This window comes from Pituophis catenifer, unplaced genomic scaffold, assembly GCF_029215685.1.
Source record: "Pituophis catenifer annectens isolate HBS135680 unplaced genomic scaffold, rPitCat1.0.hap2 SCAF_3, whole genome shotgun sequence".
In the NCBI taxonomy this organism is placed as follows: domain Eukaryota; kingdom Metazoa; phylum Chordata; class Lepidosauria; order Squamata; family Colubridae; genus Pituophis; species Pituophis catenifer.
Genome location: NW_027256883.1, coordinates 139,328,946 through 139,352,380, shown reverse-complemented (window position 1 = coordinate 139,352,380; position 23,435 = coordinate 139,328,946). Strand labels below are relative to the sequence as shown.

Genomic DNA, 23,435 nt, shown 5'->3' with positions numbered 1-23,435 from the left:
CAACCTTCATAGCTGGCTTCCAACAAGCGAAGTAAATGCGGAAACAAGCAGTAAGTTGCTAGTAGTGTTATCTGGGGGGAGTTTGATCCTGTGGCTCCCGAGGACATGGACAGGGTCCTGGGACGGCTGAACGCGACCACATGTTTATTGGACCCGTGTCCCTCCTGGTTGGTACTGGTTTCCCGGGAGGTGACACGAGGCTGGCTCCAGAAGATTGTTAACGCTTCTTTGAGTGAGGGGGTCCTGCTGGCCACTTTGAAAGAAGCGGTTGTGAGGCCCCTCCTCAAGAAGCCCTCTCTGGATCCGGCTGTTTTGGCTAACTATCGTTCAGTCTCCAACCTTCGCTTCGTTGCGAAGGTTGTTGAGAGTGTGGTGGCGCAACAGCTTCCCCGGTACCTGGATGAAGCTGTCTATCTAGACCCACTCCAGTCCGGCTTCCGGCCTGGGCACAGCACGGAAACGGCATTGGTCGCATTGGTGGATGATCTCTGGAGGGCCCGGGATAGGGGTTGCTCCTCTATCCTGGTCCTGTTAGACCTCTCAGCGGCTTTTGATACCATCGACCATGGTATCATGTTGCACCGGTTGGCGGGGTTGGGGGTGGGAGGCACCGTTCTGCGGTGGTTCTCCTCCTACCTCTCTGACCGGTCGCAATCTGTGTTGACAGGGGGGCAGCGGTCGACCCCGAGGCACCTGGCTTGTGGGGTGCCACAAGGGTCGGTCCTCTCGCCCCTTCTGTTCAACATTTATGTAAAGCCGCTGGGTGAGATCATCCATGGCTTCGGGGTGGAGTTCCACCAGTACACTGATGACACCCAGCTGTACATCTCCAACCCAGGCCACCCCAATGAAGCCCTTGAAGTGATGTCCCAGTGCCTGGAGGCCGTGCGGGCCTGGATGGGGAGAAACAGGCTCCGACTCAACCCCTCCAAGACCGAGTGGCTGTGGCTTCCGGCGTCCCGATATAGCCAGCTGATGCCATCGCTGGCTATTGGGGGTGAATCATTCGCCCCCACGGAGAGGGCTCGTAACTTGGGTGTCCTCCTGGATGCACGGCTGTCTTTAGAAGATCATTTGACGGCCGTGGCCAGGGGGGCTTTTTATCAGATTCGCCTGATACGCCAGTTGCGCCCCTTTCTAGATCGGGACTCCCTACGCACAGTCACTCAGGCACTCGTCACTTCCCGCCTGGACTACTGTAACGCTCTCTACATGGGGCTCCCCCTGGGGTGCACCCGGAGGCTCCAGCTGGTCCAGAACGCGGCCGCGCGGGGGATTATGGGGGCGACGAGGTGCTCCCATGTGACACCTCTCCTGCGCGAGCTGCACTGGCTCCCGGTGGTCTTCTGGGTGCGCATCAAGGTGTTGGTGACCACCTTTAAAGCGCTCCATGGCTCAGGGCCGGGGTATTTACGAGACCGCCTTCTGCCACCAATAGCCTCCCACCGGCCATTACGCTCACACAGAGTGGGCCTCCTCAGGGTGCCATCCACCAGACAATGTCGGCTGGCGACCCCCAGGGGGAGAGCCTTCTCTGTGGCGGCGCCCACCCTCTGGAACAACCTCCCCCCAGAGATACGTATAATAACACACCTCCGGATTTTTCGTCGGGCCCTGAAAACCCATTTATTTCAGCTAGCTGGGCTGGCTTGAGTTAAATTTTAAATTGATTTTAAATTGGAATTTTTTAATTACGGCCAAAATATTTAATTATTTTAAACAGTTTTTAGATTTTGTATGTCTTGTTTTTACTTTGGCTGTTCACCGCCCTGAGTCCTATATTGGAGAAGGGCGGTATAGAAATTTAAACAAATAATAGTAGAGGTTGCATTGACATCGCGCTTAACCACACATGACATGTTTGGCAACTAAGTATGCCGTATTACCTAGCAATAGACTTCCAGTTACAGTAATTAACTAAAGACTATCTATCCATGCCAGAGTTCCATCTTTAATATCCTGGACCCAAGGTTTGGGGTAAAAGTCAGATTTAAATAGCTTTTAAAAAGGCCACTATAGTTAGAACTATTCAGGTCTATGTAGGCTATTCTTATAGGGCAGGCACCCTGGCAGACAAGGCATGCTCTTCAGGTCCCATAAAATGATATTTTCACCAAGGGTACCCAGAAAATAGGGACGCGGTGGCTCAGTGACTAAGACGCTGAGCTTGTCGATTGAAAGGTTGGCAGTTCAGCGGTTTGAATCCCTAGTGCCGCATAACAGGGTGAACTCCCGTTATTTGTCCCAGCTTCTGCCAACCTAGCAGTTCAAAAGCACATAAAAAAATGCAAGCAGAAAAATAGGGACCACCATTGGTGGGAAGGTAACAGCGTTCCATGCACCTTTGGCCTTTAGTCATGCCGGCCACATGACCATGGAGACGTCTTCTGACAGCGCTGGGTCTTCAGCTTTGAAATGGAGATGAGCACCGCCCCCTAGAGTCGGGAATGACTAGCACATATGTGTGAGGGGAACCGTTACCTTACCCAGAAAATGCCTACTTTATCAGATCTGTTGGGGTGGGCAGAAATCATCCTGGAGAGATAGTCCTACAGGTAACCTGGTCTCATGCCCTGTAAGGCTTTAAAGGTGACAGAAGCCAACTGGGAAACAGTTTTGCAGTTACATAGCCATACAAGGTACATATTTTATGTTTATCATTATATGTTTGATACTGACAGGACTGAGGATGACTCAGTCTTTTGTCCTTCTGAGGTCGGTAAAATGAGGACCTAAATTGTTGGGGGCAATATGCTGACATTGTATACTGCCCAGAGAGAGTGCTGTAAAGTACTATGGGGTGGTATATAAATTTAAGTTTATATTTATACTTTAGGATTTTTTTTTAAATTTAAGTTTATATTTATACTTTAGGATTTTTTTTATCATACATTAATGAATAATGTTGGTTACTGTTGGAATATTACAAAGTGATGGGTGTGGATTTTAAATGTATTGAGTAAACGGTTTTTAAAAAACCCCATAAAAATGACTTTAGGTCAAGAAACATCGCATGAACTCCTGACCAATTCCGCTTTTTAAAAATAGACCAGAAAGGCCTTTTTTGAGACAAGGTATATTGACAGATGCAGGAGTTGTGCAAAGAGGCGTAATAAGAGCTGACATATGAAAATGTAAGATCTATTTTTGTATCTTATTACAGCTCAGATTTATTGAACAGAAGATCTTTAAAAGCTTTTTTTCCCTCCTAATGTCTCTTGCATCCTACAAAAACAGTACTCTCAGCCAAGTATAAGCCTGGATTATTTTTTTTTTACTACAGTTTTTGTACTGCAGTGTGAGTTTCTGCAACAAATTTTTTCTTCTGCAACTAATATCAGTCCTGCAAGATTGTAGAACTGTATCGCTTATACCATAGAAATGTTTAAAAATAAACATTGGATGATCCAGATGTAAATAAGAAAAACGGAAGTTGCTATTTAAAATCCCTAGTTCAGGAATGTATCTAGGTACTGTAGAGTGTTGAGGATACTGAAAGAGGAAGGAAGAGCACCTAAGGTGAACTTCATTTATTTATTTAATCAAATGTAGGTATCACCCATCGTATTCTCAGGTTCCTTCAGTTCCAGAATGATACAACATTACTAATGATACAATGGAAGGGTTCCCCCTTGCTAAGTTTCCGCTACTTCCTCCACAGTAACAAAGTGGATAACTGCCTTGAACAATCTTCTTGTTGGTGTGTCTCATTATCCTGCAAGGTGATATTAAAAAAAGGTTTTATGTCAAATTTTGATCAGTTTAGCCTTTTGCGTTATCAAATGTAATGGGCAAATTGTAGAGAATTTTAATCATATTTTCTCTAAAAATTCCAATATCCGATTTTAATTAGAACAAGCTGTTTAGAGGTTATGACTCTAAATAGCCATCCATCTGAATTAGCATCATCATTGTCATAGTAATGTGAGAGTTGTAGTCTAAAATATGTAAACGATACTTACTTTTACTAATTCTAATTTGATACTAGAAAAAAAGCTCAGTATCTCTTCCCCGTTAATACATTAACGATTGAAACATATTATTGAAATGTATTAAAATGTATTATCATATTAAAACTATAATAAATAAAACTTATTAAAATGAATTATCTTTTGCTATCGTATCTCATATTTATTTGTTTGATTTCACATATTAGAATAGATTTCACATAAATGAATAGAATGTGAGAGTCTTGCTGGAATGATCACTGTAATGTAATCGAAATTACATTGATTATGGGAAATAAAAATGTGTGGTCAATCAATATTTTAAAAATGATTCAATAGCAAGTTTTGGCTTTGATTGGCAATCATTTGGCTTTGATTGGCAGTCATTATTGAAAGGTTTCTTGCAGAAGGGAAACCACAGTTTTTATTCATTTATTTCAGTACGTTATTACCCAGATGCTGAAGATCTGCTTAGTAAACATGAATAGAGTTTTCTTTGACATAGTTTGCTGAAATTTTTAAAAACGTCTTACTTGTTTGATACTTATGTGTGGAAAAGCAGTAGCAATAATACTTAGACATATATATCGCTTTATAGTGCTTTACAGCACTCTCTTAACTGGTGTATAGAGTCAGCATATTGCCCGCAACAATCTGGGTCCTCATTTTACCGACCTCGAAAGGATGCAAGGTTGAGTCAATCTTTAGTTAGTCAGGATGAAATTCCTGCCTATGGGCAGAGGTAGCCTGCAATAATGCATTATAACAATGCACCAGGGAATAAATCACTTTGAGATCAACTGTCCAATGATATAATTTGATTTTTGCATTATTTTTCTTCTTTGAAAGACATTTTGTCATCTAGAATTAATATCAAATTTACAATAGTTCAGTAATGGTGTATATTTTTGAAGGCATATAAAGGAAAAATAGGATGTTTCTGTCCATATGCAGTATTTAAGTGCCAAGTCCAAGTAGTAGGAATTGAATTACATTGGGTATGAATTTAGGTCTGGATTTTTAATATTTAAAAATTTTGTGGAGGTTGCTTTTTACCACTATATAAGGCTGTTGTAGACTTCATTATGCAAAGCTGAATAATAGTTTGATTTAAGGCATTAATAACCTCTATATATACACATTCTTGCAATGGGGATCCAGGATTCTAATTAAATGAAATGCCAGAACAGGTCTTTTGTGTTCTGTTTGAAGAGTGTTGTGTGCAAATTCTAACTATCTAAATTATACCCAATAGCATAAACTACATCAGTTGGTAACCCTAATTATTAAATAAGTTCAATAATTTTGAGTGTCCAGACAACATGGTGCAAAGTGGGTAGCTTGTGTTTATTATATCCTGTATTAAGGCTGGTTGAATGTAAGAGGTTAACTAATGTAACTATGGTCATTTATATTTCAATTATTATTGAAAATAATAGTTAGTCAAGCCCAAATCCAGTTTAGAAGTAACTGCCGCCCTTCTAAATTATACTCTTAATTTTATTAGAATTTTCCTCTTTCATAAGCAGGAGGTTTATCTGTAGCTCATCCCATAGAATTTTTTCTGCCTTTATTTTGTTATCTATGGTTGACCTTGCTGATGGTGGCTGTTCCCAAAAAGCTAAGCAGGGTAAAGTTGGAAATATTAGCATTCCTTGATGGCATTCTAGCCTCACATGATGAACTTAAGGTGGCTGTTTGGTGTGTTTCATGGTAGACTGAATTCTTGAAATGAAAAGCACTAGAACTGCACCAGCCAAAATCGTGGAATAAAACCAACCAACCAACCAAATCCAAATATGAATAAATCAGTAGTGGGTTCGCCCGGGATTGGGTGAACCGGTAGCCGCAGTGGCAGGAGGCTCCACCCACCCGCCCAGACACTTCTGCGCATTCGCAGAAGCATCATGCACGCGCAAACCGGTAGCAAACTAAATTGAAACCCACTACTGGAATAGATTCAGCTGATCCTTGAATTGGTCTTTAAATGGCTTTGGTAACTTTTATATTTTGACCCTGGTTTTCAGTTCTTGCAAGACAGTACAACTCTTGTTTTTGTTTTTCTTTGTTTCTTACTGAAAGCAACCCTACACTATTATAAATAATAATAATAATAACAACAACAACAACAACAACAATAATAATAATAATAATAATAATAATAATAATAATAATAATAATAATAATAATAATAATAATAATTTTATTTCTATACCGCCCTTCTCCCGAAGGACTCAGGCGGTGTACAGCCTATTTAAAAACACAGACAAAACAACAATATAAAATTTAAAATAATTAAATAAATTGGCTCAGATTTAAAACCCCGAAAAATTTAAATACCCCAATTTAAAACTATTGTATTGATAGTCCGGCCTGGCGGAACAACAGGGTCAACACCCGGAGGTCGGAGATCTTACGAATTTCCGGGGGCAGTTCGTTCCACAGGGTTGGGGCTCCCACAGAGAAGGCCCTCCCCCTGGGTGTCGCCAGCCGACATAATAATTAGTAGGCCTGGTTACTCGATATCCGATAGTATCTTTTCACCCTTTCAAACTTGCGGGGTTGGCATGCTCTGGGTTCCTTTGATTAATTCCATCTATTCAGACCTCAGGGTAGCACCTGCCAGCCCAAACTCGGGATGCCATCTTTTTTTGGTTTAATTGTAAAAAAAATTGTGAGCCATCCAGGATCAGGAAAGTGACAGCACTGAAGGGCTCATTTGGAAGGAGTAAGGCCCTCCAGCTTAAGTGTGTCCTCCTAGCCATTCCCTGCTGGTCTGTTGCCTGTCTGTCTGCAACAGTAATATATAAAATCATATTTGATTTGGGCTAGCATGGTACATTAAATAGATAAATGATACCAAGTTCTTATGTGTTCTCTCTCTTTTGAACTTGAGGGTAACGGAATGATAATTTTGTCATTTCAGAACCTTCGAAAGGCCAACCAAGTATTGAAACAAGAGTTTTTTTTAGCATCCTCATTTTTCAGTCCTATTTTACTATGGTATATGATAGTTTGTGGTATTCCAGTGTTCTGAATGAAAACAGCAGGGATTCGGTTATTTTGGCAACACAGAGTAAAGACATTTGGGCAGCATATGCTAATAAATAGTATTTTGGGGTTTGTTGTAGAACTTACTATTCCAGATCTGTGAGAACTTTCCAACTTTGACTAGGAGCTTTACTTTTTCGATCCCTGATATGGAGTATATTGCTTTAATTCTTTTCATACAGACACACATACAAAAACCGAAACACATATCCTTCAGCGCTATTTTCTTTTTTAAAAAAAAATCATCTCATAGCCTAGTACTGTACAAATTAATCTCCCTGATATTGATGGAAAAGTACCAGAATTCCTTCACTATGTTGATTATCATAAACTGATATAACCAGATTCTGTCTTTGTTTCAACTACATTAACAAGAAGATTGAATCAGGAACAATATTGATATTGGCAGGTTGCTTCGAAACCAATCCAATTTATTAATAACTTTTTAAAGCATTAATAAGCATTTTAAAGAGAACATGTCACTCAAATATTAATGCAAAGTATATTTCTACAGCTGAAAAAGTCAATTGAAAACACATTGATGATTACAAGTCTGACTGGAAATGCTTAGCATTTGGCTGTATAATTTACTTTTTCAATGTTTGGAACCTTGCCAAATAATAGTTCTGGAACCTGAAAAAATAATAGTTCTGCCTAGCATATATTTTCATTCTGGAGTTGCTGTATAGTAATACTTCAGTAATACTTTCCATTGTTGTCATAAGGTAAAATCACCACTAAAGTGATATAACTATGATTTATACTAAACTGGTGCTTTTTCCTCCCCCTCAGAGTTTCAGTTCAGTAAAAACTGCTTTTTATACTTACAGCTATATAAAATGCTTATTAATGGTAGCAGATGTTGCACTTTAATCCCCTAAAATGATTGTTTGATACCAGCAGGAAATTTATTAAGCTTGAGTTGTGTGAAATTGTGTGTGCATAAGCTGCTATTTAGATTGTAAAAATGCTGTTGAAGATTGTTGAAAAGTTCTGCCTGTAATTGGCAGAAAGGTATTAGCTGTTCCCAAAGACGTCTGTTTCGAATACTGCCCTTGTGCCCCTGCTGCTTTATCATTTATCTTCTTGTATTAATGTCACTGAATTATTAATTTATACATTGGGTTCGATGGGGTGAAGGCACCATTTAAACGTGTGGCAAATGTATCCTTATCGCAGGAGACATGAAAGGAGTCATTTTGTGTTATCTATAAAATGGAAAGGACATTTTAAAATTTCATTTACAGTAATCCACTTTGCTTCCCGTAAAACACCTAGATTAGTGTTACCATAATATAATGTTCTTATTAAAATTTTGTAATCTTCTTTACTCCTTTCACATATGGACACATTTTCTCTTCATTTGCACATTTAAAACACATACACACCAATGTTTCTTTACTACCTGATGGTTAGTAGGCAAATGGAGTGTGCTGTTAATTGCAGTTCAAAAATGTAATTCGTATTAGTGGCATGTTGAAGCAAGCCAGGCCAAAAATTATGAGTGTAATTATTAAGCCAAGCATTTCAAATAGGCAAAATGAATTTTGCATTCTGTAAAATATTTATCTTTGAAATACAAAAGTGGCCAAATAACTGCCTTATTAAATTCCAAAAGATTTTATGAATATGAAAAATCACAACATGAACAAAATAAACTTTTTTTAAAAAAAGAAAAGAAAATGAGAGCAACTAAAATCTACAACTGCTTAAATAAAGATATTTCAGCATAGCAGCCTTGAATTTATTTTAGCTGTGTTACTAAAATTTATGGTAAAAATCTTTGGGGTTAAGAGTTTCAAAGTTGGTCAGTATTATGGAATACTAAAATCCATGAAAAACTTATAAGCAAGAAATACATATTTGCAGCATTTATTTTATGTACAGTACCCATAACCTTACCCTAAAGCAGTTTACAGTAATACAAATTTGAATTTTAAAAATGCAATTTAAAATGTGCCCATCAACTCTAAATTGAATTTTAAAAAGTGTGAAAAGTTACATAGCCTTTGACATTTGTTTGAATGCCTTTAGAATAGTGCCATTTCTGCATGCAAAATACAACTTTAATCTTTCTTTTCACAATAACAGTCCTAAATTTGATAGCAGTAGCGACAGCACTTAGACTTATATACTGCTTCATAGTGCTTTACAGCTCTCTCTAAGCAGTTTACAGAGTCAGCATATTGCCCTCAACAATCTGGCTCCTCATTTTACCCACCTCGGAAGCATGGAAGGCTGAGTCAACTTTGAGCCGGGATCGAACTGTTGGCACTCGGCAGAATTAGCCTGCAATACTGCATTCTAACTACTGTGCCACCACAGCTCCTCTCAATTGCCTCGGTATCTTCACTCAGCTTATTTAAAGAAGAGCCATGCTTGACTCTTAATATATGAGATATGGAGGGAGCCAGGTGAGGCTCTTTGGAATCTACACAAAATTTTGGAGATTGAGGGTTTAATGCAGCCTTCCGTATTTCATACCCAAATAAAATTCATGTAGAAAACATTATCCCTTGCCATCTCCTTAAAGGCAAGAAAGTTCTGCATGAAACTCCAGCACTTGTTTCCTTTGTAGACCTCTTACCAGTGTTGGCATTGTTGTTGCCCTCCACATCTTGTGGCAATACTATGTAGTGTGGTTGGAGTTAAAAACCATGTCTGCATCAAGCATGTTGCCACTTTTTAATGTTGGATGGGGGGGGGGAAGGTTTCTCTGTGCAGCTTTCTATCCCGCTATTTGTGAAATCTTCTAATGGTCTAGAAAGAGAATGAGAACAAACTGGAAAGCCAGAGAGAGTTGATTCCTCCCCTCCATTATTTAAAAAAACATAATTATTATAAAGCTTCCTAAATGTGCAACTCCCCTGCTGTGTAAAGTGGTATGTCTGGAAAATCACTTTATGTCAATGACTGGCAATAGGCGCTGCTTTTTCTGCTGATGATATGCATAGTGGGGTTAGGTGAAAAGCTAGCTGATAGCGTTATATACGTTCCTTTCATAAATTAGACTCGCCCTTATGGATTTTCTTGCTTTGTTTCGGTGGTAATTTAAAGATCTCAAGAAATTGTTCTTTTTTTTTTTTAACCCTAAGTAATATATGTCAGTCAACATTTTTTTCCCCTCTTATTAGAGATTAAAATAGCACCATAGTCTACAACTGGGATACTAGAAAGAGATAGAAAGAGCTCTGTAGCTTTCACGTTTGTCTGCAGAGAGGCGTTCCACTACCTTGAGATAATTAAATGGTCTGTAAAGCATTTGGGGAATAAGGCTTCACGGAAAGCACTCTAATAGTTTATTTTATTTTTTGTTGTTGGTTTTTAATGGGACTAATCTTTGTTCCACTGGGACTTTGGGGCTATCGGAATGAGAGTAAGGAGTTGAGGAATTCTCTTTACAGATGTACTAATGGTGCTTTTAAAAGACAAAGAGAGGATATAGAAGAGAGGAGGGGGATTCAGAACTAGACAAGATAGCATTTAACGATCGTATGTTTACAGTCTAATTAAATATATTTAGCATCAGCAGTGTCACAAAAGCTGACTTTTCCTTAAATGTAAATTTTCCATAAAATGTCAAGCAGGCAATGATTTTAGGACTGTGCTTATGAACATATTCAGGCCATATGAAGAGTTCTTTTTTCCCTCCCTCTGTTGTTACAGATTTTTTTTTTAAAATCAGATTTGTTTTATCTTCAATTACCTCATTCTTGCCAAGAAATCTCTGCTGGTGGTATTGATGACCTAATATATGACAGACCTTAGGTCATTATTATTTCATTTAGTGGTTGTATGTATAGACCAAGAGGGAATCTGAATATTGATCCTCTGAATGGCTAGTAACAATGATTTATGAGCTAGGAATTCAGCACAGTGAGCCAAATAGAGTAGCAAGATTACATCTTACGAGTTACAATTGATTTTGTTTCATATTTTGCTGTTCAGTGATTAGACTATGCTATCACAAATATTTGTTTGGAACCTGTGTTATTTCTTGAAGAATCAGAATGTAGAATTAATTAGCAGTAAATGCAGATAACATGTCCATCAGCACAGCTTTGAGAGTTGCCATTGAGAGTGGTCAGCCTAAGCTGTTTTTCCTTATTCTACTTAGGCTGTTATGATTTTAGGTTGTTTTCTGTCCAATTTTGCCCACTTTGATGTGAAACTGATTTCTTATTTTTAAACATAATGTGAAACTGATTTCCTAATACAGTGTAAAACAATACAGCTTGTCTGCATATTGAACAGAAAAAACATGGCTGGTGTTTTTGAATTTATTATTGCAAACTAAGGGAATAATTGCATAAAATGTTAACCTATCAATTAGATTCTGCGTTTTTCTTCTCCCTGATTAGTCTTTTACAATTCTATTTTATGTATAGAAAATTTGTGCATGGAGGTTATGTATTCTCAGTTTTATAGTATAATACAGTAGGTGCCTGTAGAGTTTAATGAGAAAACATTTTAAGTGAATAGACTGGGCTCCTCCATTCATTCCATTGACTTCCATAGAGAAGACCTCTGTTGTTGACCTTAATGTATGAGCAGGTAAACATGAGTTAGACAATGCACAGGTTTCACAGTGTTTCCACGTTGGCTCTGAAGGTTTTCCAGTGGAGTCAGACAACTGCTACCCCAATCACTTTTTCTTTTCTTCCTTCAGGAATTAAAAATGATAACTTTTAAGGAATAACATTATAACAATACATCACAGTATTTTAGTCACTGACAAAAGGCATAGAAGGGCATCATCACTGGAACAGAACAGAAAAAAACACCCTACTTGAATAGTGTATATATATAGTCCTTTTGGAAGTTAAACAGTTTATACCCTGTTTCCTCAAATATAAGACCCAACCGGAAAATAAGTCCTAGCGTGATTTTTCAGGATGCTCGTAATATAAGCCCTACTCCCAAAATAAGCCCCTATTAAGACTGTTAGCCAGATGGATGCATTTAGTACCACATTTCCCCCAAAATAAGAGCTAACCAGAAAATAAGCCCTAATGCATCTTTTGGAGCAAAAATTAATATAAGACCCGGTCTTATTTTCGGGGAATATAATTATTAATTATAATTAATTTTTGGTATATAATCAACCTGGAAACTGAAGGATAAACTAGCTCACTCATGTAGACTATTAAAAAAAACTGCTTTTGTGCATAATATATTTCCAGCTTCATGGAATTATTCCATCTAATGTAAGGAATTTAATTGCCAGTTTTCTTTCATTTATTGTTAAAAAATTAAATGACTTTTAACTAGTGTTTCTTGCATAGTCCACATACCTCCACACAGTTATATTGTGTGTGGAAGGAGAACCCTTTTGCATAACGATTGGCCTCAAGCCCATATAAACTACAGTTGCAACTTGCAGTACCTTGAATATAAGGCTTTATTTAACCCAATTAATCAATGGGGTTAAGTAAACAAGATGGTATACGTAACCCACAAATATATTTGTTTTGTTAAATCTTCATGCTTGGTTTCATTTTGCCTGGTGGAGGTTGGATGTTGGGCAGCTAACATTTGAACTGGGATTGTCAGGTATGAATATTATGTGTGTACTTACTTTTTCTCTTAATTCACTTATTCCTCCTATTTCCATCTTTCTTATACTGAGAAGAAAAAGATTACAAAGTAAATTTATTTATTTATTAAATTTATATACCACTCATCTAACTATTAAGTGGCATATACAGAGCTGTTGGCATGTCTTATCATAGTCTCATTATCTTTGTTTGCTAATCCTTCTAATAAATCTGTTTTATATTGAGGAACACTCACTCACTTAGCGATGGGTGGATCTTAATTAGATCATAATCTTATATCCTCTTGAATGATTACCTTCCACCAATTCAATATTGACTCTTTAATGAATACAGAGATAGATTTTTGTCAGGACGATCTCTCCCCACTTGGTAGTTCAGATCTTTCAGTGGTCTCTTCTACAAATGTAAATGAATCCATCGATCTTGTCGGTGGCCATCTTCTCATTCACTTTCTTTCCACCATTCCCTAGCATTACAGACTTCTCTGGAGAGCTAGATATTTGCATAATGTGTTGGAATTATGATAATTTTAGCCTGGTCATGTGCCTTGAAGGAGAACTCTTGATTCTCCTTCAAGGAGAATGTCCTCTTGATGTCTTCTTACCTAGGCTAAGGAGTTAATAACAGAGGAGTTAATGCTATTGAATTAATGGCTGCATTTATTCTTAACATTAAGCCAGGTTTTCATTATGGGTTGTTGAACAAGCCATAATAGCCTGACCTGTACATAATATAGGCAGGACTGGGAAAATTATGATCCAGGAGCTGTAGGCAGGTAATGATCTCTTTTTCTGCAGCCTGTAGAATATTTCCTGACTATACTTCCAAAATTCACTTTCCCAATACAGGTAGTTCTCGATTTACAACAGTTCATTTAGTGACTGAAATTACAACAGCAATGAAAAAAAGTGACTTATGACCAGATTTCACATGACCGTTGTGTGACCGTCCTGTGAACAAAATTCAGACACTTGGCAACTGACTCATATTTATGACAGTTGCCATTTCCCGGGATCATGCGATCACCTTTTACAACCTTCTGACTAGCAGAGTCAATGGGGAAGCCAGTTTTACTTAATCACCATGTTGCTAACTGAACAGTTGCAGTAATTCACTTAACAACTGTGACAAGAAAGGTCGTAAAATGAAGCAAAATTCACGTAACAACTTTCTCACTTAGCAATAGAAATTTTGGGCTCAATTGTGGTTGTAAATCGAGGATTACCTGTATTCAAAAACTAAATATTTATTGTCTTTAATTTTGTTGTATGTTGCTCAGAATCACTTTCCCATAAGATGGGCGGCTCTTAGGTAGATAGGTAGGTAGATAGGTGAATGGGTGGGTGGGTAGGCAGACAATAGACAAGCAGATAGATAGAAAAAAGAACTTAAAAACCAGGGAAACCAGTTTGATATAGTGGTTAAAGTGCTTGTTTAGAAACCAGGAGACCATGAGTTCTACTTCTACCTTATAATGATGAAAGCTGGCTGACTGACCTTGGGCCAGCCATTCTGTCTCAGCCCAACTTATCTCATAGATCTGTTGTGTATGTGTGTGTGTGTGTGTGGGGGGGGGAGAATAGGAGGAGTGAATATTATGTACATTCACTGCCTTGAGTTACTTATAAAGTAATCCACTTGCATCTTCTAAAAGGGTTGTCATCTATATTTGAATGGTGATTTTTAACCAATTTTGTAACAGGATCTAGGGAATATCTGCAATGATGAGGGAAAAGTCACCACCATTGGTTCCATCTTTGTGTTCATAACTTCACAGCCATTTTTCAGACGTATCTCCCTTTCAACCACCTTCACCACTAAACCTCATTTTTCTTTCAGGTAGGGGTATGCAAAATATTGCAAACCTGAATTTGAAACTGCTTATCCTAACCATTCTGGAATTCTTCCAGGTATGAACTGAGACTTACTTCAATTTCAGAATACCTACCATACTTCAAATTTAAAACAGCTGTTTCAGGTTTGAAACAGTTCTGGAAGAGCCAGAATGGCCCATTCTGAACTTGAGACAGCTTTTCATTTCAAAACATTTTGTATGGCCATACTTTCGTATAAAGGAAGAACTTGTACAGTTTTAACAGAATGAAACTTAATTAAAAACAGAACATGGAAATGTGCTGTTGGTTGTTTTAAGTCACTTTTTCCTCCCAACTTTGTATATTAGGTTGCATTCAAAATGACCCTACAGTGTAGGTTTATAGAATTGAAGCTAGTGGTATTGACTTTATGTAAGGAGTGCAGTGGGATTCCATGGTGAAACTGAATCCCTACCAATATTATCTATCTATCTATAGAGGTACTCTTTGATAAGGAACTAGGAAAGCCATTAAATAGTCTGCTGTTGTTTCTCCTTTTTTTAAAAAAGGAACATATTCTATATTGGGATGTTATTGGTTAATGTGATTGCATACTTTTTTGTTTCTTCTCTTCTCTTCTCTTCTCTTCTCTTCTCTTCTCTTCTCTTCTCTTCTCTTCTCTTCTCTTAAAATTTAGCATATGAGACCTATTTATTTTGCAGTTCTTGCACAGACCTAGGAGTGTTTAATGAACAGAATGGTAAACATCTACAGATTGTGCCTCTGGTGTCCAAACTATCAGCATATTTAACATGCTCAGCATGAGGCTAAGATATTACAGCTGATAATAGTGGTAATTGACTTTCTTGTGCATTTTGTTTCCTCTCTCCCTCTGCCAATCCAGAGAGTAATCATGAGAGCAAACTGAATGACTGGTTAGCACACAGAACATCCGAAATATATATATTTTTTAAAAAAGTAATATGAGATGGAATAAATTGGAGCAAAAGTGTAATGAATGTTGGTAACATTTATGATATTGATAATATAGAAAGCATGAAGGAAAGAAAGAGAATATTGGGAATAGAGTATTATTATTACCTCATTAGCTCAAGCAGACTTTGCTTTCCTAAATTGTTAATCTGAGAGACCATTATTTTATGTGAATAGGAACAGATCAGTGAGTTGGGAGATATTCTGTGTAGAAATGAACAAAACCTCTTAGGAAAAGAAGCTAACCTCTATGATATGGTGTTTGATGGTGGCAGCCATCTTTTCCCCCATTTCTGTTCTCTTGCCCTTACTTCTTTTCCTGGAAGTAACTGATGTAGACCCCAATGCCTATGTGGTCAGAGAAGATATAGTTATAATGCTTGAAACACTGTAAGCATTAGTGTTTTGTTTGTTAGGCAGTAAATTCTTCTTTGTCAGTAAACTGGTTGTAACGATTAACATAGAATCTAGTCTGTTGGGACTCAAGCTTTGTGATCCCACTTTCAGCTTAGATTCAGGGCTGGTGAATATTTATCTCATACTCATACAAGCATTGCTAAAGCACTGATCTCTCACTTCAGAGCATACAGCATCTAAGTTCATAAAAATGATTCTCTTACTATAATACGGTGACTGACATTATGCTGTTCCCTTCCCTGATACTTTACAGGTAGTCCTCACTTAACAGTCACAATTGGGACCAGAATCTTGCTCTTCTAGCAAAATAGTTGCTAAGTGAGATATGTGACTGCTTTGCTCAATGGCTGCGATTCCAGCACTCTTGCGGAACATCAGGGTGGATAAAAATCAATGATTTTTTTTTAAAAAAATAAAAAAAATCAGATTTTTTTTATTTAAATCGGATTTTTTTTATTTAAATCGGATTTTTTTTATTTTTATCGAATTTATTTTAATAAAAAACTTTTGGGGTAAAAATCTATCATAAGATAGTTTTCTATTTAAGATACATAAATAATTTAGTTTATTCAGCATGAAATGGAGCTTAGTTATATAGCATGAGTCTGTATATTCTGCAACACTGGGACTATCAGTGAGTCAACAGTGGGTCAAAGGAGTAGCAGAGATGACAGTTGTTCTTTAAAAATTATGATCTAAATCGAGTTGATTTAAATCAAGCCTTTTTACTAGTGATTTAAATCATGATTTAAATTGTGATTTAAATCAACTCGATTTAAATCAAATCCACCCTGCAGAACATAATCAAGCTTTGTGGAAAGACTGTAGCTGGCTCACCTCAATCTTAAACCAGAGGTTCTCAGAACATGTATCATGATTCTCTCGAGGATTTCAGTGAATTTGAGGGAGTTTACACTAGCTCTCTTTCTTTCTGGACACCAGCAGCGTTCCCTAAGCTTCTGGCATTGTATCAGACTGTGTGGGAGATCTAGCTACCACTTCGCTGGCTTTTGCATTCCTAGTAACAGTTTGTGAAATAGCCCCAACCAGCTCTGGAGTGCTGCTAATGCCAGTTCATCTACAATTAAAGTGTTCTTTCCTAGATTTATATATTCTCTTTATGAAATATAGCTTTTCCTGATTTCTTCTGTGGTACATACTCAATTCTGGTACTGAATTTTTTAGCCTGTTGCAAGTAGCCCAAAGCCCAAGTCTTCCATCTTGAGTTATCATTCTCATACCAAAAAGAGAAGTAATGTCATATTTGGGCAAAGGCCACTGAATGAAAGACCTGGCTCTGAAAATGATTTTGGTAACTGTCCAGCTTTGGATATGCAAGATTAGCTCACATTTGGACAACTGACTAGCTACCCACTGTCCTGGTAGTGAGAAACATATTATATAATACTAATATTATTTTGATATTATTATTAATTTTATACGTTTTGAGAGATTTGGGGGATACAATAAAGAGAAAATGTTTATTTCAAGGCTATAGATGCCTTCAAGGCTATAGACTCTTAAAAGTACCGGTACTTATTCTGCAAATGACTCTGCTTGAAGAAGGGGATGGCTTCGTCTACAGTCTTTGAATGTAAATAAAAATGATGATGAAGAAGAGATGATGAATCATTGTTCAATTCCTGTTCTTCTGTAGACTTTTAGGAACCAGACAGTATGATGCAATGGCTACCAGAGCCATTGGACAGTATCTAAAGAAGCAGTATCTTAGATAGAATAGTATCTAAGGAAGCATTCTGGCCCAGTAATTCTATTTCAGATCCAATCCTTAGATTGGTGGTAAAATACTGCAGTTTTATGAAAAGTTTAACAGATAGATATAACCATTGTTATAGCTAAAAGTAAGTGTAAATTTACTTTCAAGCTGATTTTTGTTTGTCCCTAAAAATCTTCCTTCCTTCCTTCCTTCCTTCCTTCCTTCCTTCCTTCCTTCCTTCCTTCCTTCCTTCCTTCCTGATATTGTTTGTTTGTTTTAAAAGGGCTTAGAATATATCCTCTAATTTTCCAAAGTAAAATTCCACTGATGGAGATCAGGCTGTTTCCCAGAGGGAAGGATATAAGTTACAAGTGAAGTTTTCCAGGCAGCTTTGGTTGCATTGAAATCTAATCTGCTTTTTGGCTCTAAAGGCTGTCTCCCTTCCTCACTGTCAGGCCCAGCTATGTATGAGCTTTTTCTCTTTTTAAAGTCTGAAGGGAAATGGGCTATTTGCACAGAATGACCACTTACTATGATCTACATTTTCTGTTTGCATAGAAGTAACCTGATACAGCTTTTCCTGCTGGTGTTTGCCTGTTTTGGGTTTTGTTGATGCAAGATTTTAATGATTGTGTCTCCTTATCTGTGCAATTACATGGTCTGAAAGACTAGGCTGTCAGCAACATCCTTGGTCCCAAGTATTCTCTGGCTCCAGGATTTATACCTGCTAATGTTTGTGGGGGATAGGGGAGGGTAGAATCCGACTAGAGGATAGATAAAGCATGCTGCTATGCTAGAGTCAGATAATAAAATTATTGGTTATTTGCAATAAAAAGGAAACTATTTTCTTCTTTGAGATGCATTAGCTAATTCTTTGAAAAAATAAGCAATCAAATTTCTACATTCCTATTTGAAGGATTTTTTTAATAAAAAAAAATAAGTATTATTGTATATATAGGTGTTACAAAAAGTCTTAAAAATTTTTGAACTAATATTACCCTGAAATCATTGCATTTCAATAGCAGTGGTTAGATATGCATTTCTTGGAGATAATGCTTGAAAGAAATGGTTCAATAAATCTCTAAGAGCTGGAATTCAGATTTGTCATGATATCTAAGAGACAAAAATCAAGATACATTTTGTTATGGACAACCCTCATTCCAAATATTCATTCCACATAGATGTATCTCTTTGCCAATAGCTGCTACTGTAATATCTATATTGTACTTTCTGTTATTTTATATATTCCAACAATTCAGATGGACCAAATCTCACCATAAATCTAACCAGATTGTCACTTTAAAACAGCAATAATAACACAGTCTGGAAAATTGTTTTTTATCCCAAAAGCAAAATTCATAAACAATGAAATCGCAGAATTTTTTTTTAAACTTGTGACTCCTTCAGTAATAATCAAATATTAGCTTTATTTCCCTTGCAATTATTAATTTATCTCAGCTGGGCACTCTTGTTATTCTAATGATCGTATTGCTTCACCTTTTATTGTCTATAAAGTTCATGAAGTCTGCTATTACTATCCAGGCTTTTGTTAGATAAAGTATCCTAAACGTCTGTTATTCTTCCTTTGCCTGTCCATGCTGTGTGTATAAAAACAAGGCAGATCATCCTTCTTTCCTAAATAGCTTGACTGTTTTTTCTAATCGGGACTAGTTTTTGCAAAGAAAAAATAAAAATAAAAAGACAAACCATCCTTTCAGCGATACATGTAACTTGTTTCTTTGCGGATGCTATAGATTTTTCACTAGAGAATGCTCTTTTTGCTGTGGGTGTAAGACTTCAAGATGTAACGTAATTATTCCTTTGTGTCAGCTTCAGGAAACTCCTGCAGCAGCTGATGTGCCACCTCTAGATTAACTAGCAATAGATCTTTTCTCTTTTCCTTTTTTTATTATACCTCTAGGTATCTGCCGAGAACTTCTTCTGTCACACTTTTTAAAGTAGCAAGAGAGTTGTCCATTTGGGGAGGAAAAGAAATGATCTTTTCTTTTTTTTTTTTTTTGAACCTTTGTTTTTGTACCCATCAAAAGTGCTTTTTTCATATTCCACTGCTATATTAAAGTGGGAAAAACTGAATTGTAGTTTGAAGTTAGCCTAGTACCACTTCTGAAATTGAATAGGCCACACAAATAATTTCTGAATGATTGCTGAGATAACATCCTGTCTTCCAAATCAGTCCTGAATATTGATCTACTTGAGAATTTTTCTTTTCAGAGTGCTGGACCGGGTGGCTATAGCATGCAGATAATCCTTGATTTAGAAGCACATTTAGGAGTGGAATTTCAGTCATAAAAAGGTGCGGTCACAAAACAAGTCATATGTCTGGACCTGATTTTAGGACCATTTTTACCATGGGCCTACGCGAATAACCCACAGTCGTTAAGCAAATCCAGCTTTCCTAATTATCTTTGTCAGAAAAATCACGAATCACAATCATATAACAATGAGCAGTTGCAGCTGTTGTAAATGAGAACTAGTTTCCAAGTGCCCAAATTGCAATCATGTGACAATGGGGATTATGTGACAGTTGCAACATCAAGGATTGGTCATAAAGTCACGTTTACAACTTTACAATAAGTTACGTTTACATTGTAACTTAGAACGATCATAAGTTATGGACTACCTGTTACCAATTATAAGAGTATAAAAATTAAGGAAAAAGTATAAAGGGGAGTTAAAAACAATAAGGATTTGGGAAACTAGACTCCTGTTTTTCCATTTGCACTTTCATTACAAATATCTTCCGAATTGCAGGTTACATACAGTACATGTAATTAACCCATTTTCTTCCTTCCTTTTATTAATGTGGAGTAGCAATCTAAACCATTGCATTAAATAACAAAAGAGAGTTTACTGGTTGTCTCAAAGCAGCTATTACAGTGTAATTATAGGCAAGCGTGCATTTTTCAAAATATCCAGGATGCAGAGGTATTCCTTCATTCAAGGACCAGAAACAGACAACGAACTACCGTATTGATTTATATGATATATAATTGCTCATCTTGCCACAGTGATTCTAGTTCTAAGCATATTCCAAAATAAGGGACATTGAAATAATTTCTGAGCATTATCTTTAGGATCAGACAGAACATCTGTTATGACTGATTTTTCTAATCCTATTAGGCACAAATGTAACGTAGGCTGAATTTGGCCATTTTGAAAGCCAAGCAACAGTAGGCTGGATTTGGCACGATTCATATTTTCCCAGCTATTTGAAAAAGAGCAAGTTTGGAACTTACATTGTTGGTTTGACTCTTCTATTCTTTGGCAATGTAGTGAGTCAAACAAAAGCGACCAAGGCAGATTTAACTGTTCACAGCTTTGTAGTTATTTGTTTGCATTTGCAAAAATAACTTTTGCTGCCTTAGCTGTAGGCAGCTTTTTCAAAGTGAGATGAACATTCACGGAAGTGCACAATGCCTGATCTCCTGCTGTGCTGTAGAATGCAGTTTGCTTCTCAGCATAGAGTAGATCCACGGATATACATCAGTTTTTGGTTCTGGGTGGAGATGAGTAAAAGTTTTGGATAGAAATATACAAGAGCAATGGAGAAGTAGATGCAGCATGCTCTTGTCGTATTAATGCAGAAGGGTTTTGGCGATGAGGGAAGGCGGCCCGGTAATTGGTGTCTAATAACAGATTTAATGAAATAATTAATGCAGAGCTGCATGAAAGCCCTGTTGAAGTTCAGTTTGCAAACTCTTGGTCTGTAATTACTGATTGGGAATGGTGCATTCTGCACAGCCTCGAAAGCATAGTTTTAAGTGTTGTTATTATTTCGGTAATACTCAGGCATGCCTGGCAGAAATTATTTCCCTTGGGATAAAAGCTGCAGCCCCGTTTCTCTTATTGGTAAAGAATTTTATGAAGACAAACCTCTGTGCTCCAAGAAGCAGCATCTTCACTAATTATAGATGTTGAATTAAACCCAGGGATGGGAACCCTGCTATCTTGGAAAAATCTGACACTTTTTCATTTCTTTGCTCCTGGTTTGAACAGGTATTGAAGATACATATTACTCAAAGGATCACATCGATCCTGAAAATGTGAACGCAAAAGGGCACTTGGAAGTGTTGTCTTCCTGCTCCGTTTCTTGAGGCAACTGTCCTGCTTTCTTTCTTACAAGTATTGTTAGATGTCTTTTGGCTTTGCAGCGTTCTTTAGCTTGAAAGTTCCTCGAAATCCTGGAATTCTTGCAAGAATGTGCCACCATCCTTCACACACACTACGTGCTTCTTTTCTCATGGTTTGCTAATTGAAGTCTCCCTTCAGTTATTAACGGAAAGCAGACAATTTTTCTGTCTTCCCTCATGGCCAGATTTCTCATCAGCATAGAATCTGATCTCTACTGTCTTATTTAATGGTGTACATGAGTTGATAATTTTCATTTTCATTTCTCTCCCCAGTTATGAAGATGAATGATGTAGACCACCCTCTTGAATGACGCTGGGCATTTTATAACTGGGATCGTTAAGGAATAAAAAAGAAAACGGTTTTAAAGGGGGTCAATAATGGTGGCTTCTGATTGCAGAATGAAAAGGTTTTGGCTGCTTCTGATAGTCAGCTTCCTGCAGTGTTCAGAAGGTAAGATATGTTAATGTGTAATTTGTAAGAATAAAAAAATATAATTCAGATTTATGATTCATCCTTGCCTGAAGGGGCAATGTAATTCATTTTGGAAATGATGCTTCATATTCCTGTTGCATGTGTCCCTTGGAGGAATGCTATTCAGTCACATATTTTGGAATACATTGATGCATTTTGGAAGTTTTAGATTATTTTTGTCATGTTATGTTACTGTTATTTTTGACATATTTTAGTATTATTCTTTCACGTGATTTTCTACTATTTTGGTAGAAGTTGTTTTCCCTCTTTAGAAAGAATGTCTGTCTGTCTGTGGCTAGCTAGCTATCTCTATTATCTATCTATCTATCTATCTATCTATCTATCTATCTATCTATCTATCTATCTATCTATCATCTATCTGAAATTATATAAAACCAACATAGTATTGATTTAAATAACCTTGATACACTGTAAAAATGCAATGGCAAACATCTACATGCTCATAGAGAGATGCAGACACATAATCACAGCTATGAATATATAGGTTTTTAGGTCTTACTGGCAGATGTGTAGTAAGTTGAAAATAAGCATAATTCATTTCAAAATCAGGTCACTGAAATTGAAAATGAGCTACTGTCAGCCTATATCTTGTTTCCACTTAAATTTATTTTCCTACTTGTTCATGCAATATCTAAGGGAATATTTAAATTAGAGAAAAGAATAAGCTACTTTTTCTCTTTTGCAATATTTTTCATAGGGTACTAAGAGGTACCAATGACAAACTGTGTCATGACACAAATCTTGTGGCTGACATATTTGCACCCAACATCAGGACATAAATCCAAAAGGCTAGAGTTTGAGTCATGACAGTACTAAGCACAATTTGTCATTTTTGCATCATTGCGATTTCTACTAGATATTTATCTCTGTTCAGTTTCCCCAGCTTCACAGACTTAAGATATTTCACTGCAATTCTTGCATACTATAAGCACAGTAGTGTTATAGTATTATACACTGAACATGCAATAGCTTAACAGCATAAAACATCATTTATCCATTTCAGTTCTCCTGAAATGAATGGGGGTTGCATGTTTGTGTCATTAACCAATTTGAATGCCATAAAAATAGGAACATTGATAATACCTTACTGAAAAAGCTGGAAATCAGATGCAGTTTACAGCCCCACTTAACAGATGATAATTCACAAACTGGGTATTGATGCAATATTATTTTTCTGGTCTTCTCAGAAATAAATCTCATGGAATTCTGTAAAAATTAATTCTAATGTGACTGAAGCTGCAATTTTGCTGCCTTTTTAAAAATTCCTTTCTTTCCAAAATGATTTTATTGCTAA

General features: G+C 37.0%; 1 protein-coding gene across 7 annotated transcripts in view; it reads left to right on the top strand.

The window, feature by feature from the left end:
* ADGRL2 (adhesion G protein-coupled receptor L2) overlaps positions 1-23,435 on the top strand; it is a 280,781-nt gene that overhangs the window by 24,016 nt on the left and 233,330 nt on the right. For all 7 annotated transcript variants that reach the window (XM_070941236.1, XM_070941235.1, XM_070941233.1 and 4 more), the window contains exon 2: positions 21,922-22,099. In XM_070941236.1, the coding sequence (XP_070797337.1) occupies positions 22,027-22,099 (73 nt within the window). In that variant the 5' untranslated portion in view covers positions 21,922-22,026. The remainder of the gene's footprint in view (positions 1-21,921; positions 22,100-23,435) is intronic.